Source organism: Lissotriton vulgaris, chromosome 6 (assembly GCF_964263255.1).
Source record: "Lissotriton vulgaris chromosome 6, aLisVul1.2, whole genome shotgun sequence".
Taxonomy (NCBI): Eukaryota; Metazoa; Chordata; class Amphibia; order Caudata; family Salamandridae; genus Lissotriton; species Lissotriton vulgaris.
Window position 1 is genome coordinate 687,306,024 of NC_141694.1, and position 16,922 is coordinate 687,322,945.

A 16,922-nucleotide genomic window follows, 5' to 3' on the forward strand; every position below is an offset into this window, starting at 1 on the left:
ATTCATATGCTAAAATAGTGGGATGCGAGGTGAGTACCAAAACGGGACTAGTACCCAAGGTTGGAGGACCCCAGGGGAAGCAAGCAAGCAACCAAGGTGAGTAGCCAGGGACCCAAAGGCGCCCAGGTGCAGGGTGGTTACACCGGGCCAGACGTCCATAGGGCAACACAGGAGAAGTGGAGGTTGGAAAATTAGAGTTCCAGGACTCTTCCCAAAGGACCCACTTGGATCAAAGAGAGTCACCTTACCCATGGATACCCAGAAGATATGGATGCCTGCACCAGGGAGCCAGGGTACATAAGGGTGAAGTAGTGTCGGAAACCTCCATTGACGCCAATGGAGGGTCGTGGAAGTTCAGCAGCTAAAGTGTCTTGTGGAACAGACCGGTGGACCAGGATGAAGAATCCAGACAAGAAGAATCTGAAAGCACAGGGGACAGAGCCCAGACCACCCAGAGGTTAACAGGGGGCACAGGAGCACAATACCAGCCCTGGTTGAAGGTTCTTGCTGTAGCATGGTGAACATGAGACAGGAGCTATGGAGATCAAGCAACGTTTCAGAAGACCAGGAGCCTTTCATGGGCTGTTCCACACTGGCCGACAAGTGCAGGAAGGTCAGTTGCCGGCAGGACCACCTATAAGCCAAAGCCTTGTCAAATGCAAGCCACAGTTTGCAGGAGATGATACTTGGTTGCAAACAAGCAAGCTCTGTGGGACTAACCCAGCAAGGGAAAGTCAGAGCCGGCCCTCATCAGGCAAGAGAGCCAGCAGGAATCGATGGAGCCCCCTCGGTGACCCTTTGGCAGCAGGCACAGGAGGTTGTAAGGAAGCCCGAGCAGGAGACCAAGGCCCATGATGCAGAGGAGCATGCAGAACAACATGCTTGAAGCTGTGCAGTGCTGGAGGCAGGGGCTACTTGGAACTTGAGGATCTTTGGTGAAGAAAGCCAACAGGCCTTGGTGACAACAAGCAGATGCAGCGCACAGGTTTGCAGTCTACGTTGGCGGTAGTAGTATTACAGTCTCCCAACTTGGAGGGAAGACTGGTCAGTCCTCTATAGAACCAACAAACCACCACCTATGTTGCAGAGCCAGGTTTTGTCAGTAAGATTGAACCTATTTTTATATTGTATGATAATTCACTGTATTGGACCAAATGTTTGGTTATTTTAATTTGAATAAAATTATTTTACAATTGTGAGCACTTAGGCTTTGAGGGTGGTGGTGTTTTGTTCTGGTGATATATTTGTTGTGAGGAGTGACTTTGCCATGTTGTATTAAGCTGCCCAAAGGGGATCCTTTTCTGACTATGATGTCCGTGGGACAACAGGATCAGCAAACCGGTCTTCGACGTTGAGGTGCCGCAGATGCAGGGAAGTGACTCCTTCACTTCAAGGGAGATTCCTTCAGGCTAGGATGCAGGCTTGGTCCTTGGTGACTTGGAGGATGCACAGCCACGGATTTGCAAATCTTTGGAAAAGCACAGGGACAGAGATGCAGCAGGATCCTTTCTACCAGGAGCAGGTTTTTCGTGGGTCCTGGCTTGAAGATCAGCAGAGTTCCAGTGTCCACCATCAGAAGAGTCTTTGATCAATCTTTAGCAATTGACAGTCGGTTCCAGAAGTTGTCAGGACGAATCTAAGGACCCACCCTCACAGGAGCCCTTAAGTAACCCTAAAAAAGGGGGAAGGACCTCTTCTCTTCTCATCCACTTATTAGAGAGGGTCAGGGATGTTACTTAGATGTCCTAGCCAGTCAAATGCTTCCAGGGTCCAAGATTCAACGTGGCAGAATCAAGTGTCCACTTGGAAAGCTCTGGGCACCGCCCTAAGGAAGAGCTAGACTGGGGGTGGTCACTCCCCTATCCTTTGTGTAGTTTTGCGCCGAAGCGGGAGCCAAGGGCTCCTGACCTGGGCCGAACTGGTTTATGCATGGAGGGCATCAATGTGCCCTTCTATGCAGTCTGGTGGCGCTCAGAAGCACCCCCACCCTACCTAATTCTAAAGGAGAGGTGGTGGCACCTCTCCTTAACAGTAAGTACTTTTTTTTGTGGGCAGAACACTGTCTAGGTTCGGAAGCAGCACAGCTGGCAGTCAGACCCTGTGAGGCTATGCAGGTAGGTATTGGAGGGGGTCCTCTAAGGAACCCCCCAGTACATGGTATCATGTAACTAACACTGGAATCAGTGTAGTTGCATGATTCCAACATGTTAGATACCAAAAATGACCAGGTTCGGGCAGCCATTATGTAGTTGGACATCTCGACTTGCCAGTGTCCACTACATACCTTACGATGCCTGTCCCACACTTACAAAGCCCAGAAAATTGAGTCCGGGATTTGTGGGGGCACCTTTGCACGTGCAGGGGTTCCCACACACTTAGAACCATTCACCCTGCCCTTGGACTGAAGGGCCTACCTTAGGGGTGACTTATAGGTTTTAAGTGCAGTGACCGCTATATAAGGGAAACATTATATCTGGAGTGAAGGGTGCATGCACGCTGTAATGCAGGTTGCAATGCTAGCTCTGCAGATGCAGTTTGCATGGGCGCCTATAGGTGGCTCAATATATGCTGCAGCCAATAGGAAACCCCTGGTGTACCAGTGCCCTGGCTACCTCATATACTAAGGACTTATAATGGTACCATAGTATGCCAATTGTGGGGTGTAAAAGTACATTTAGAGGAGAGAGCATTGTAGCATTGTCACTGGGGTTCTGGTTAGCAGACTCCCAGTGAAGTACAGTCAAAACACTCTGACACCAGGCAAAAAGTGGGGGTAGCTATTCCGGATTGTTCCAACTTTTCTACAAGGGAAGTATTTTAATCTCATAGCAGAACGAAATACCAGACAGTTTGGTTGGAACTAATTACAGATATTGTAATCGAAGTCTTGTTTCTCAGAGAGGCTCTACACTCCCCTTTTCCTGTGTCCTCTTTCCCAGCTAGGGGTAGAATCCTATCTCTAAAGTTTCCAACACTCTATGACTTCGTTATTGATCAGGGGCAGATAGCATCTAATACTCCCACTTTTCGAATATACAACTTAGATCAATGAAAATCTTAAATGGATGTAGCATACTGGTCTGCAAGAGGTGTGGCGCAGCGGCCAGGGTGCCCGACTCCAGACCACATGGTTCACAGTTCGATCCCCGGCTCCGGCGGCAGGTTAGCCCAGCACCATGTGACTCTGGGCAATAGCTTGCTTAATCTTCCTGACGACCCCCAGCGCTGGGACACCTCCGTCGGAGGTAGCTGTGCGCTTTACAAATGCTGGCATTTACATTTACATGTGCTAGTCTCTTGTCCCACACATATACAAAGCCCAGCATTTACCTTCTGGTTATTGATGCAGCTAAAGCATTGCAGCGGATGTGGTTCATAAGGGTGGCTCCACTCCTGTGGGGGGCACTGAGGCAGCTTCACCTTGGGGCCATTCCACAGTGAGGCAGATTTGTGCAGCAGCCCTCCCGTTCAGCAGTGGCAGTCTTCCGACCTGGTTGTAGACCGAGATTCTGAATCAACAGTTGCGGCTTCCGGGCTGTCATCCGTGTTGGTGGGCCTTCATCAGTTGCAGCCTTTGGGCTGATCAGGGCTTTCCACTTCAGCGACGATGCAGCTTCAATCTCTCCAATATTTGCAGCAGCAGCACAAGTCTTTCAAGCCTTTAGCGTACTGCCAGGTGACAGAGTGTGGTGCTTTAACATTATTAAGCAGCTCAAACAAAAACCAGGCATCAAGTCTAAAGGGACCACTTCGTAGTACAAATCAGTCATTTCTTTGCTCTTTTGAATATTCTGCTTTCTCTGCATGCCCCACGTAAGGAACACGTTGGGCTTCTCCTCCTAGATAGTATCTTCTCCTGCAGGGCCAAGCATGCTCCTTCCATCTCTCAGCAGGCACCAGGCAGAACATGAACTGTGCCAGCAGAAAGTATACACTTCAAGTCATATCCCCTCATCTCTGAGAAACTGGCTGCTAGGCAGGCACCAGAACTGGTGCACAGAAGCTCCTTATGTACTCTGAAGCACTCTCTTCCATGGTAAGGAAGAATGTGGGACCGTAACTAAGTGAGTGGTTTGAATCCCACTATTACACACATACACATTGTCCTGAAAGGGGATCTGAATCTATTATATAAGGCTTAAGAACTGGTTTGTGTCACTTCTCTTCAGGTGTCATTTTCAGGCAGCTCCTCAGACTTTGTGCAAAGTGGTGGTTCTCTAAACATGTATCAATGTGGCTGGCTGCAATCAGGAGTAACTAATACATGGAAACAGTGAAGTGTGCAATCATTGCACCTTGCTTTCATCAGTCCTCTTGACGTAGTAATCGGAGACGCACAAAATGGCAGGCCATGCCTAAAAATGTCTTCACCTTGATCAAAAACTGCAGTTCCACCTCTCAGTCTTACAATTTACTAAAGCGCAATGGTCGGGAAGAACTAATCACTAGCCCTTAGCTTATAAGGCCTTCAACAAAATTCTACAGGTAGCTCTGTCTCCATCCTTACTCACTTTAGTGTCTAAGATCCTCATTCCGAGTCTGTTGGTCCACGGACCGCCAGACTCGCAGGGGCGCAGCGTACTTCCGACCGCCCTGTTACGACCAGGGTAGTTGGACTGCGCGGAGACCACCGCAATGCCTGGTGATGATGCAGCGGTCTGGAGGCCGCAGTATGCTTGGCGAGGCCGCTGCGGCCCCACCAAGCATATTACGAGTTTCGTCACCGCCACACTTTTCATGGTGGTGCGACGACCATGAAAAGTGTGGTGGCAAGGAATAAGAGGGGTCCCTACAGGTCCCCTTGTGCCTCTGTGCCATGGGGTGTATGCAGAGGGGCATATTGTGTGCCCCCCTGTGTGCATGTAACCTAGTACCTGCAAGGCATAGACTGCAGCAGTCCAATGCCGTGCAGAGACTGATTTTGATGTTCCCATTGCGGTGCCTATTTCATAGACACTGCCCTGGAAATGCCAAAGAACCACCCGCCAGACAGGAGAAAAACTCCTAATCTGGAGGGCGGTCACCATTGGTTTTGGTGGTGTTGGAGCGGGGAAGTCCCACTCCTGCACCGCCAAATTCGTAATGAGGCCCGACGTCTCCACCCACAGGAATGCAGGCAATACATATCCACTGTCTATGCAAGTTATTCCCATCTTCCATGTTGTGCCATGGTAAGCCAAGTGCATGCAAATTGGATTGCACTTGCCCTATTACTCACTCACACAGCACACAAAAGTACTTCTACAATACATGTGCTTTAGAGTCACTGTTCATACACACAGTCAACGTGCATGCAGGTATCCGCACTCTTGATTTGGCCTTAGGTTCACGCTACTAACTTGTGTGCAGAAGCCTAAGTCTGCCACTGTACTACAACAAGGCCCAAACCTGTCCAGTGACCAGGAGGGGTGCACAAAGAGTGCTGTCATAGTGACTACAGTCAAAGTCCTAGGTGTATCACAAAGTGTTGGTAGCAGCTAGTCAAAAACAGTATTCCATTGAGGAGAGACTACTGGCTTCTCACTTGTGTAGTTCCACAGTTGGGTGGTCAGAACTCCCATGCTCAAATCTCCGCAACATTTTGATTCTTGAAAATATTTCTTAAGGATCAGCCTGGAAGCAGTCTCTAGTCAGGGCTAGAGGATTCAATGTGCTCCTTGCAAGTCTTAATCAAACGTGGCCATCTGGCATCGAAAAGCCCATAGAAGGACTATTGTGTCCTCAAACTGCTTGAGTAGCAACATTTAAGAACTGCTATTATTTGTAATACTCGTCAAATGCATCACATTCTTCACAGCTAGAGAGTTCTTCTCTGCTATGCCAGGAAAGGCTTCCCATCTTATCCACTTCTGAACAGTGATCTGGTGAAGTGTAGGAGTATCTAAAGACAAATACCATTAGCAGAGACAGCCCATTATATGTTACACTAGTTCCAGTCTCTGGCCTCCTCCTTGTTTAACCCCAGGATGTCCAGTGCGTATTTGACCCTGTGGTTACAGGTGGGGCACATCCGCACCCATGTCTGTGCCAAGCCCTTATTTGTCATCATAATATTTTGACACAGTGCAAGAGAGAAAAACATAAAAGGGACAAAAAAGAAGGAAGGGAAAAACGAAAAACGAGTCACAAATGAAGAAAGCAGGGATGAGAAAGAACCTGCTTAATAGGCAGTCGACCACATTATAAGTACAAAATCTAAAGGTTCAACATTAAAACAAGTTGTAAACACCATGAACAGACAGAATCTTAAACAATTAGTTTATACAGTGAATGTATCCACTATTGTTCTCCCACTGTTCCTCTAAACAAATACTCTACAGCTAGATTCATCAAAGTAAAATCGGCTCGCAAAGGGCCAGATTCTGAGAATCTGGCCCTTTGCGAGCGCAATTTTTGCATTTGGGATTCATCATCCCAAATGCAAAATTCGCTATTATAGAATTCGCAAATTTGCGAGGAATTGCATTTAAGGAATCTCTATTTGAGATTCCTTAAATGCAATTCATGAAACATTTAAAAATTGCAAATTCGCAATTTTGGGCCACTATTTACCACGAAGTCAAACCTCGTGGTAAATAGCGTAAACTTAGAAAAATGCACTTAAGTGCATTTTCTAAGTTGTATGTTACACACACACATGTCCTTGGGACATGTGTGTGCGTAACACCATCATCCAATAACATTTCAGGGGTGCAACAGGGTGTCCTTTGGACACCCCTGCACCCTTGAAATCGCAAACTCAACATGTGAATCGCTAATAGCGATTTGCACATTGATAGGTCTTCCCATTCATTCCTATGGGCCTTTAGGCCCATAGGAATGAATGGGGAGTTATTCCTTATTTGCGATTAGCAATTAGCTAATCGCAAATAAGGAAGCTGTAGAAATCGCAATAAATATTGCAATTTCTACATGAATCCAGTTTTGTGAGTCTGTAATAGCGATTCCTTAATAATCGCTATTACAGACGTGCAAAACATGCCGATGATGAATCTATATAGTCCCCAAATTCACACATAATGTAAATTGACAGCTATTGCTATACAGTGAATTCCCTCTTGGTTTAGCTGAAAGTATAGAGCAAACATCATGGGTCATAGCACAACAATGGCAGTTTTGGGGCGACTGGTGTCCTCATTGTTGTAACAGCTGGATGAGCGCTATTTTATCACCTTAGAAAGTGGTAAATATTAGCGTGTCACAGGAACCTTCAAGGCAAGTGCTATGTTTGGCTGTGAAAATATATCTGCGTTTGTTGACGTTTCTAAAGTGAACATCTAAATATTACACAGTAGCATAATTTAAACATAACGTGGCAAATCAAAGCAATAAATTAAAAAAAGAGAGCAACTCAAAAAAGGCAGTAAATAAAAACAAAATCATATTGCAGTAATGCAGTACAAAAAGACTGCAGCGCAAAATACAACAGAACACATAACTAGCTCCATAAAAAGCCCATAACGAAAGTGCACAAAAATGTTTTTGTCACAGTACCACCTCCAGAATCAGGTGTTACTTTCTACAGTTTAATGATTCTCAATGTTTCGAGCTTGCACAGATGGAAGATTGAGTGGGTATTGGGAATCGAACACGTCACCCACAGGTTACAGCACCTCGGTGGGTGTCCGATGAATCACCAGATATGAAGGAAGCTACTTACTTTACTTGCACAACAGCCAGCTTTTTTTGGTGTTGTATAGTTGAAATAATCTTCACTTGTGCACATATGTTCTTTGCTGAAAAACGTCGGGTTGAAGATGCTTTATGTTTCTACTAAGGGAGACTAAAAGCAAAATACAGCCCAGTGTAATTCTCTGGCAAAGCCTTACTTCCATGATGAATCATGCAGCGGGTACGGGTGAAAAGAATCTCACTGTGATGTAACTGTAGATGTTCACACCACCAAAATCACTGCTTTTAGCTGTTTACTAGACACCACCAACTTGCGGTTAACACTTTAACAAATATTTTAATAGACAATTTCGATATTTTAAAATTAATAAAATATTGCTAAATAAAGTTTGTTGTGCCCAACTTTATAACATTAAAAGAAACTACTCCTATTTCACAATTAAAAACATCTTAAGGGGAAGTAAGTTATACAAATAAAACGCGGGTTTATCCTGCTGGACGAATGTATTAAAAAGTTCTCTGTTGGCACTCCAAGTTACAATACTCTTTTCTTCAGGTTTAACATTTTTTTTTAATTTGATATATTAGTAACACATTTACTTGTATGCACTAAGCAGTTGTAGCTGAAAGTTGTCAAGAATGCAAGTACCCAGATTTTAAGCAGTAGATGTAGTGCTTTATCAGATTTGTTTTGGTGGGACCTTGTTTCTGGAAATGCAAAGTATACATCATAAGCGTTCTCCATGTACTATGTATGTCTTTATGCAGGTATGTAAATATGTGGTATTTATAACGTGAGCTCGTAGCCGGAAGGAGATGGGGCGCTGTACAGGGTCAGAGGCCAAGACACAGTCGGCACACTCAGTCACGTGATTGGAGTAGTTCAAGAGCCTGAGTAACAGTTATTGCTTCACCGTGCAGTGTTTTTTTTTTTAAAGAGACGCGTCTTGTGCTGTTTCCTAAATTCTGTTGATTTGTTTGCTTCACGGAATGGTTAATTTAGTACAACTAACTTTTAAAGGTATAGATGTACAATAATTTGATTGTACGTTATCTACCCACGTCTTGCAGCAGCTTTGAGAAGTAACTATACAACAGATGTTAATTGGCCCATGTTGCATGTCCAGTGTGTCATGATACTCTGTAAGCTGTGAGAACCAACCTGGACTAAGTATTACATTATATCTGTTTGCAAAACATTATTCCGCTATCACTAATATTGCACATTAAGGTAATAGACGACTGGATTGCTGTATCCAACAGAAAGGATGTACACTGACTTAAGGGTACAGTTAATGGCGCCCCAGGTACTCTCCCCCTCACCTTGTCTCACCGTTGTCTTCTTTTTGTAGGCTATGCTGGACATTGCTGCACACCAAGGATGGCTGGTAACTGCTCTGAACATAACACATCTGGTGCAGATGGTGATTCAAGCCAGATGGATTGATGACTCGTCTTTGCTTACACTGCCCAACATCGAGCAGCACCATCTGTATCTTTTCAGGTGCAGTATTGTAAAAAAAAATTTGCAGCTGTTAAATTAAAATGTGAATATGCACTATCCTTATATATGTGTGAGTGTGTGTGTATATATTACCTACTGGCGGTCGCCAGTATGTAGTTATAGTTAGGATCTACTTTCCATAGGAAATCCGCAACATTCTATTGGGAATAACTTTGGCGCCGGTGGACGAATCTTCGCGAATTTCTCAAAGTTCGTGGCCCACTCCGCTCCGCTCCTTCCCTGAAAATGTGGGGGGTATTCGTCAAGCGGGGGCCGAGATAAAAGTGGGGTCCCGAAACATGTTTTCCCCATGTTAATTTCCATAGGGCGGTCAAACTCACTTTTAGCCCGAACGGCTGAATGGATTTCCACCAAACTTGGCAAAATTGTAGGGACTGGTACCCCGATGTGCCTTTGCTATGTCTCAAGATATATGCTCCAGTGGTTTTTACGAAAATTAACTTTGAAAAAATATATATTGGACTACATTGGGCTATATATATGTTAGAGCCCAAATGTAGCCCAATGTAGCCCAAAGATGGCCACCAGAGATGTCAGTGGTGGTGGTGGTGGTGCCTAAATAGGTAACGCAGATGTCACTTCTGGCACAAACGACACCGACGACGTCACGCAGAGCCGACTGATGCCACCTACAGGATTGCAGGAGCATTTTTCGAGGAAAAGTCTTTCGGATCCATTTTGACACCTAGGAAATTCTTAGGTAAGGAATCTGCAGCTAGATAATGTCTCTTCTAGATAAGGCCTTACTGAAGGTAAATAACTTGTCCAACTGTGCAGATAACCTTCCCTATCTACGATTTTGATGAAGAGTATTTAAAAGGTACTCCCAATAAGATAGCTTCAAAAGCTTTTTGGAGTAAACGGTCAATAATTGAGGTTAAATCCAAAAAGGAACTTAAGCCTAGTTTGCCAAACCATGTGTGCACAGAGCTGAACCAGGGAAAAATGATAGTTATCATGACCCAGCAGTTCCTTTAGTCCCTCCTTGTAATGAGCGTTCCTGCATGGCCCACAACCTTATCCAAAAGAGCAATAGTCTCTGAGCAGCTAAATGCTCTATTCTTTTAATATCAATATCATGGTACACTGGGATCAAGAGGGTAACCCTAGGAAGACGTATTAACATCCTTATAAACTTGTTCTCACCCAGAGTAAGCTTGTCCAGATTTGTCACTCCCCACAGTTCTCCCTTCCTTAAAGTGTGGTTACTTGAGCCTTGTACTCTAAAGCCGGAAAGATCACTTTGGATGTAGTGGCTTAGTGCTTTTTTCACTTATTGCCATGGGACTATGGGCAAGCACAGTTTTATTTATTTATTTATTTATTTATTTGTTTTATTTATTTATTTATGCATTTTGTAAAGCGCACAAATACCCATGGGTGTGTAAGCGCTGAGGACTGAAGGCAAGAAAGGTAGATTTATTTATCCGGAGGTACCATGATAGTTAAGATTCCAGCATTATACCCAGATAGCTAAAACTAGTTACATGCTCCAATTATTGCTGCTGTAGGAAAATATTTCTTCTAAAGGTTTTGTATGGACTTAGGGCCATTTATTTTATTTTACTGGAATATTTCTCAAGACCCTCGATAATACAGTAATTTAAACTATCAAGCAGCCTTTGCCGGGCTTTTACGCCTGAGACAGCAAGATAGCATCATCTGCAAAAAGTAATGCAGGTACTGGAGCCCCACTGACCTTCAGGGAGTCATGGCTACACTCCTGCAGATGCTTTACAACATCGTTGACATATATTGAGAAACGGGTGGGTGCCAACACATATCCCTGTCTCACTCCCCTTGTAAAGGAATAGCTTCAGTGAGTTTGCCACAAAGGCCCCAGCGAACTTTGGCATAATTATCTTGATGTAATCTAGTTATTTGTAATAGGAGTTCCTCAGGTGCACCTTGATTTTTTAACGAAGCCCACATGAGGCCTGTTGTACAAGGCCAAATAACACCTTTAGGTCGATGAATACGACTTACAAATGGCCTCCCTTCAACTTGGTGTACTTCCAAGCTATAAGTAGGAGCCGGAACACCTGATCTATCATACAGATGCTTGATCTGAATCTCTCTTGGTATGGTGACAAGCTGTTATTTTCCTCTATCCAATTGGCAAGTTTGTTCAAGACCTGTTAGCATATATCTATTAGACTTATTGCTCTATAATTGGCAAACTCCTGCATGTTCCCCATTTTGAGAATGGGGACTTTTGATAAGTGCTGTAGGCAGACTTTTATTAAGCATAAAGGGCTTATTATAACATGATGTATTGTTTGAATCATTTGGTTGAGTTTTATCCGCTTTATATTGTGGTATATCTGTCGGGTGGTTTTATGTTCCTAATAAACATAATTTATGAGTAACTCCAAAGTTGTTTACCAAGTTGAAAGTTACTGGAGGGGTACTTAAAGTTGTTGGCCACCAGTCGTGTGCCCTATGGAACCGTCTTCAGAGACTAATAATTTTGTTTGATCAGTTTTAAGGTTGAGCTGATTGACATTGATCCCCTGAGCTAGGCAGTTAATGCATTTCTTGTATCCAATTCTGAAGAGAATGATGGGCACCATCAGAGAATAAGTTGCGTATGTCATTATTTGTGTAGAAGCAGGGATGAGAGCAATTTATGAGTGCAGTCCGGGAGCCTATTTAGAATCCTCACATAGAGATTACAAGTGGAGGTCTAATGTCAGAGCCCTTTAGAAGACCACAGTTTATAGTTTCAGAAGCTGATCGAAAGGGAGGAATAGACAAAGAGCAGCTAGCTGGGAGACAGCAGAGCCTTTTGATACCAAACTGAGATAGATAATCTAATAGAGTGACACGAGATACTGTGCCAAAAGCAAAGTAGAGATCTAAGGATTAAAGCAACAATACCTTCATCCTCAAGTACGCAACAAATGTAGTCTGTGGCTTATGCCAGTACGGTTTCAGTACTATAGCGGAGATGGAAACTTAGTTGTCGGACCCTAGTGCTTTGTGAGATTCTAAAAATTATACGATCTGTAAACTATATGCACAGTAACTTTACAAACTAGCTTAAGCATTGAGATGGGATGATAGTTTGATAGAATGGTAGGGTCTGCATTACATTATTTAAGATGGGCACAATTAGGTATTTTTGTAGTGTGGAGGGCAGAATCTGAAATAATGGAAGAGTTGAAGATCTGTTTGAGGGCTGATGCTGAGTTTGGAGCAGGGGCATGATAGTCTTTTGATCTTATCCATTTCCTCTCATGCCTTCGTATGATGTGCTTGCATTCAGTAAGTTCTTCCGTGTATCAGGGTGCTGATGTCTTAGGTTTGGAATTGCCAGTTTTGCCCCACGTGATTCTTAAGAGTGGCATTGTAGACGTTGAGTTGGAGGTTAACATCTGTTGAAGGCTTTAATTGTCTACGTAGGTTGATTCATTCTACTTGGAGTTCTTCTAAATAGATGCCCTTGAAGGAGTTTCTCTTTTTTCTGCTGTCCTTCAAGTTGGGGAATGGCATGTGTGATGGGGAAGGGAATGGCAAGATGATCGGTCATTCCATTCATGTTGGGAGTTGGCAGTGGATGTTGAGGGACTCATAGAAGACAAGGTCCATCATGTTGCCTTTAAATTGAATTGGGTTGATGATGTGGTGGTTTATTTCTGGGCGTTTAGTGGAAAGTCAAGGGCCTCCCTCATAATTTTGGTGATGGAGTTGCCAGGCAGATTGACGTCTCCGTGTAGGAGGGAGTGGCTGTATTGGATTTGAACAGCAAGGATACGGTGTGGTATTAGTTTCATAAAGTTCATATGGCTTCCTGGTGGTCTGTCAATGAGACAAAAGGAGGTTGTTTTGAAGGCCAAGAGAGTAGAGAAGCATAAAAGACTTACGGATGGCCATATAATGCAGGGCAATGTTGACTTGTGTATGAGTGGAAGTCCTTCTCCAATTCTGCATCCTGTTTATGTGTTGGATGTTATATCCAGGGCATGATTTATTAATGAGTGTTTTGACAAGTGTAATTTAAAGTTGATGTGATGTGAGTGGTATGTGGAAGAGGTTGGTGTTAGTTCTGTAAGTTGGGTTCTAATCAGAATGGTGTGTGTAATAGTGCTTGGGATACACATGATGATGGGTGTCTTACCTTGGGAGCAGGGGTTCTGACCCTATGTCCTTCAGATCTGAATAGGTCCAAACAGTTGCTGCCCTTGTCTTGGCAGCCCTTAGCTTAGGAAGTCGGGGTGAGAGACACACTGGAGGCAGGCTTTTGAAGGCTGTGGTGCACATGAAAATGTAGGTTTTTTGACATTATCCGCACCTTTCTTCCTATTTTCTAATGAGACCTGGCAAGAAACACAGGATCTATAGGCCCATTTACAGTGTGCATAGCATGCTTCATGACTTGAATCCTAATCTATTGAATCAGTCATAGCTTGCCAGTGAGGGTGAGGCATTGATAGGTTCTGGTATTAGTGGTCATTTCTATGTTCCTGGCTATATTTATAAGAAATTAACCATTGAGATTCCCAGTTCATCAATCTTAAGTAACTAACGAGTGCTTATGAATACAATTGACCACCACAGTTTTCTGTAAAACGAATCCAAACTGGTGCAACCTGTCCATGTAATTGGTCAGTTGTACACAATCTTTTAAGTTTGTTGCTTTTGTCAGAGCCCTTGAGCCATGATGCAAAATACATGGTAATGGAGAAACATTTTGTATTTACATTGTCTTTGACAATAGCATAATTAAACACAAGTTATAACCTTGTTATAACCAATTTATTCACATCTGTTGAATTTACCATAGGCTGGGCTTTCGTATTTTCCTTTGTGAATATTCTATGTATGACTGTCTAATTTCCACTGATGAATATTTAAATTGAGGAAATATTAGGTTTTCAGATTTATGTTCTGGTAGAATTGATGTTAATGTTAAAAATGGTATGGTGTCTTCCGGCACCAGACCCTAGCATCTTCCTTATGTAAGTCTTAACGCCCCAGTCAAAATTGGGCTCTATAATTCCGATCCCTGCACAAGCTTTTGGTTGCACATGGATTGGAAATCCAAGTAATGCAGAGTCCGCCACATCCTGTAATTGTCAGGTGCTTACACTCCGTACCATGAGAAGTTTCCCCAGATCAGTTTAGCAGATTAAATCTGCCCACATTTACCAGCCCGATGAGTTTGGTATGGTAGCTGCTGGTTTCAACATTTCCATTTCCATTTCCATTTCCGTGTTTGAACTGTCATCAGGAGTGTAGCTACTAATCTTGTCTGGTAATTACGTCATGCCCCCCACTCCACTGGTGATCGGGCCAAAATCTTTAGACTTCCACAAATAATCGCACTTACCGAAAATCTTTAGACTTCCACAAATAATCGCATTTACCGAATCATTAATCTACAAGGAACACAAGCCCCATTTAAGAACATGACCAGTAAAAAGTACCCTGCACTTAAGTACGTTCAGCAGTTCTTCAAACTTCCGTACATATAAAGAAAAAAACTATCTAAAATCATATACATGCGCTGTTATAAAGCCTATTGATGAAATTAGGACAAGTGAGTTGAATGCTTTTTTTTTTCTTGTCAGGAAATGGAACCAAGGGAAAAGAAAAGTCGGTCATTCAGGTCCTATTGAGTGCCTCCCAGAACTAATTGCTGCATGTGAGGGGAAGGAGAGTGTCTTCACTTCCATCCTGGGCAGTGAATTACAGCCAACACACATTTCACAGGTGAGGTTATTTAATGTATTCATGATTTTTTCATTCACTATATTAGCACTGCTGTATGGATGCCCTGTATAATCTCTTAAGAAACCACCAATTTAAACCTTGTAATTATTGATTAACTTTACTATTTACGTATCACCACACCAGTCGCCAGTAGGTAGTTATAGCTAGGACCTATTTTCTTCAGAAATCCGCATCGTTCTATTTGGAATAACTTTGGCGCCGGTTGACGAATCTTCACGAAATTTTCAAAACTGGTGGCCGGCTCAAGTCCGCTCCTATCCTGAAAGTCTCGGGGTGATTTGTCAAGCGGGGGCCTAGAAACAAGGGGGTCCCAAAACGTGTTTTTCCCATGCAATTTTCCATAAGAACCTTTAATCGCAGCTACAGCCCGAACTGCTGAACGGAATTACACCAAATTTGGCAAAGAGGTAGCTCTTGGTACAGACTTGTGCCTTTTTGTTAAATGGTGTAAATCTGTAGTTTTTTAGATATTAAAGGAAAAAAATACATATATATCTGGGCAAAGCCTAACCACACATCTTATCGTGACATCTGATTGGCTGTCAGCACTTCATCCAAGAAGTGTTGGCAGGCATCTTGGGACCAATATACATGATAGTACCTCATTAAAAAGCACTGCAGTTAATAGAAGGTTTTAAGACTTTAGTTACATTATAAATCATTTGTTGATGGTACCATACTCATTTTAGGAATAGTGGTGTGTTCTAAGGTGATTTTACCATGTGAAAAAGACTTCTGCTGGGATATCATGAATCATGTTTGAGAGAAAACTATTTTCTCATGCCTTTCCCACAGAGGTTTGAAAGGTGATTTATAAGCTAAACTGAGAACATATTTTCTGTAAATTCACATTATCTTTCTCAGTCATGTGAGAATGAAGTCTGACATTCTTAGTAAAACATGTACATCCAACAAAGGCAGAGACTGTCAGTTGATTCCTTTGTGTTCTACTGCAGCTTCTAAGGAACAACTAGAGTGCTTACAGCCTTACTTATGACAAAAGTATAGCACACCTGAAGCCATTTTGATTGGAATAAAGTGGTAACTCTTAAAACATCTAATTTAAAAAGGAACAAAATGAGGGGGGTCATTTTGCCATAGAAAGTACGATTAGTACTGCAGAAAGAAAAATTAGGGCACATTTTGAGTGACTTCTCAAATCCTCTTCTATTTCATTGAAAACAATTCTGACATGCAGACTGAAACATGTACTTTCAATACCAGCAGCAGACTTCCCTGGTGAGCAGTAGCTTTACTACAGTGATCTAATGAGCAACTAGAATGCTAACATTCAGAATGTATGGCAAATGTGTGACTCATCTGAATGCCTTCTTGATGGAACCAAAGTAAAAAAGTGAAAGTATTTCCTACTGAGGAAATTAGAAAAATTCATAACAAATAAGTCTCCCAAGATGGCAACCAGACACAAAAGAGCCCAAATGGAGCACAAATATCACCCAGATGTAGCACAAATATCACCCAGATGTAGCCCAAGTATAGCCCGATGACAGAATGTCCCAGAGTGTTCTAAACAACTAGAGCGCTAACAGTCTTACTTATGACAAAAGTATGGAACATCTGAAGCCATCTTGATTGGAATAAAGTGGTAACACTAAAAACATTTAATTTGCAAAGGAACAAAATGAGGGGCTTAATTTAGCCATAGAAATTATGATTAGTGCTGCAGAAAAAAAATTAGGGCACATTTTGACTTCTCAAATCCTCTTCCATTTCATTAAAAAATTCTAACAAGCAGACTGAAACATGCATTTTGAATACCATTTGCAGACTTCCCTGGTGAGCAGAAGCTTTACTACAGTGATCTAATGAACAACTAGAGTGCTAACATTCAGAATTTGTGGCAAATGTGTGACACATCTGAATGCCTTCTTGATGGAACCAAAGTAAAAAACTGAAAGTATTTCCTACGGAGGAGACTGTAGTAAATGAGGAAATTAGAAAACTTCATAACAAATAAGTCTCCCAAGATGGTCACCAGAGACAAAAGAGCCCAAATGTAGCACAAATA

General features: G+C 42.9%; 1 protein-coding gene across 1 annotated transcript in view; it reads left to right on the top strand.

Moving 5' to 3' along the window:
* The window catches only part of ASCC3 (activating signal cointegrator 1 complex subunit 3), a 2,217,780-nt gene that overhangs the window by 2,109,922 nt on the left and 90,936 nt on the right, over positions 1 to 16,922 (top strand). The window contains exons 38-39 of the mRNA XM_086926668.1: positions 8,985 to 9,136; positions 14,731 to 14,872. Coding sequence (XP_086782794.1) covers positions 8,985 to 9,136; positions 14,731 to 14,872 — 294 coding nt within the window. The remainder of the gene's footprint in view (positions 1 to 8,984; positions 9,137 to 14,730; positions 14,873 to 16,922) is intronic.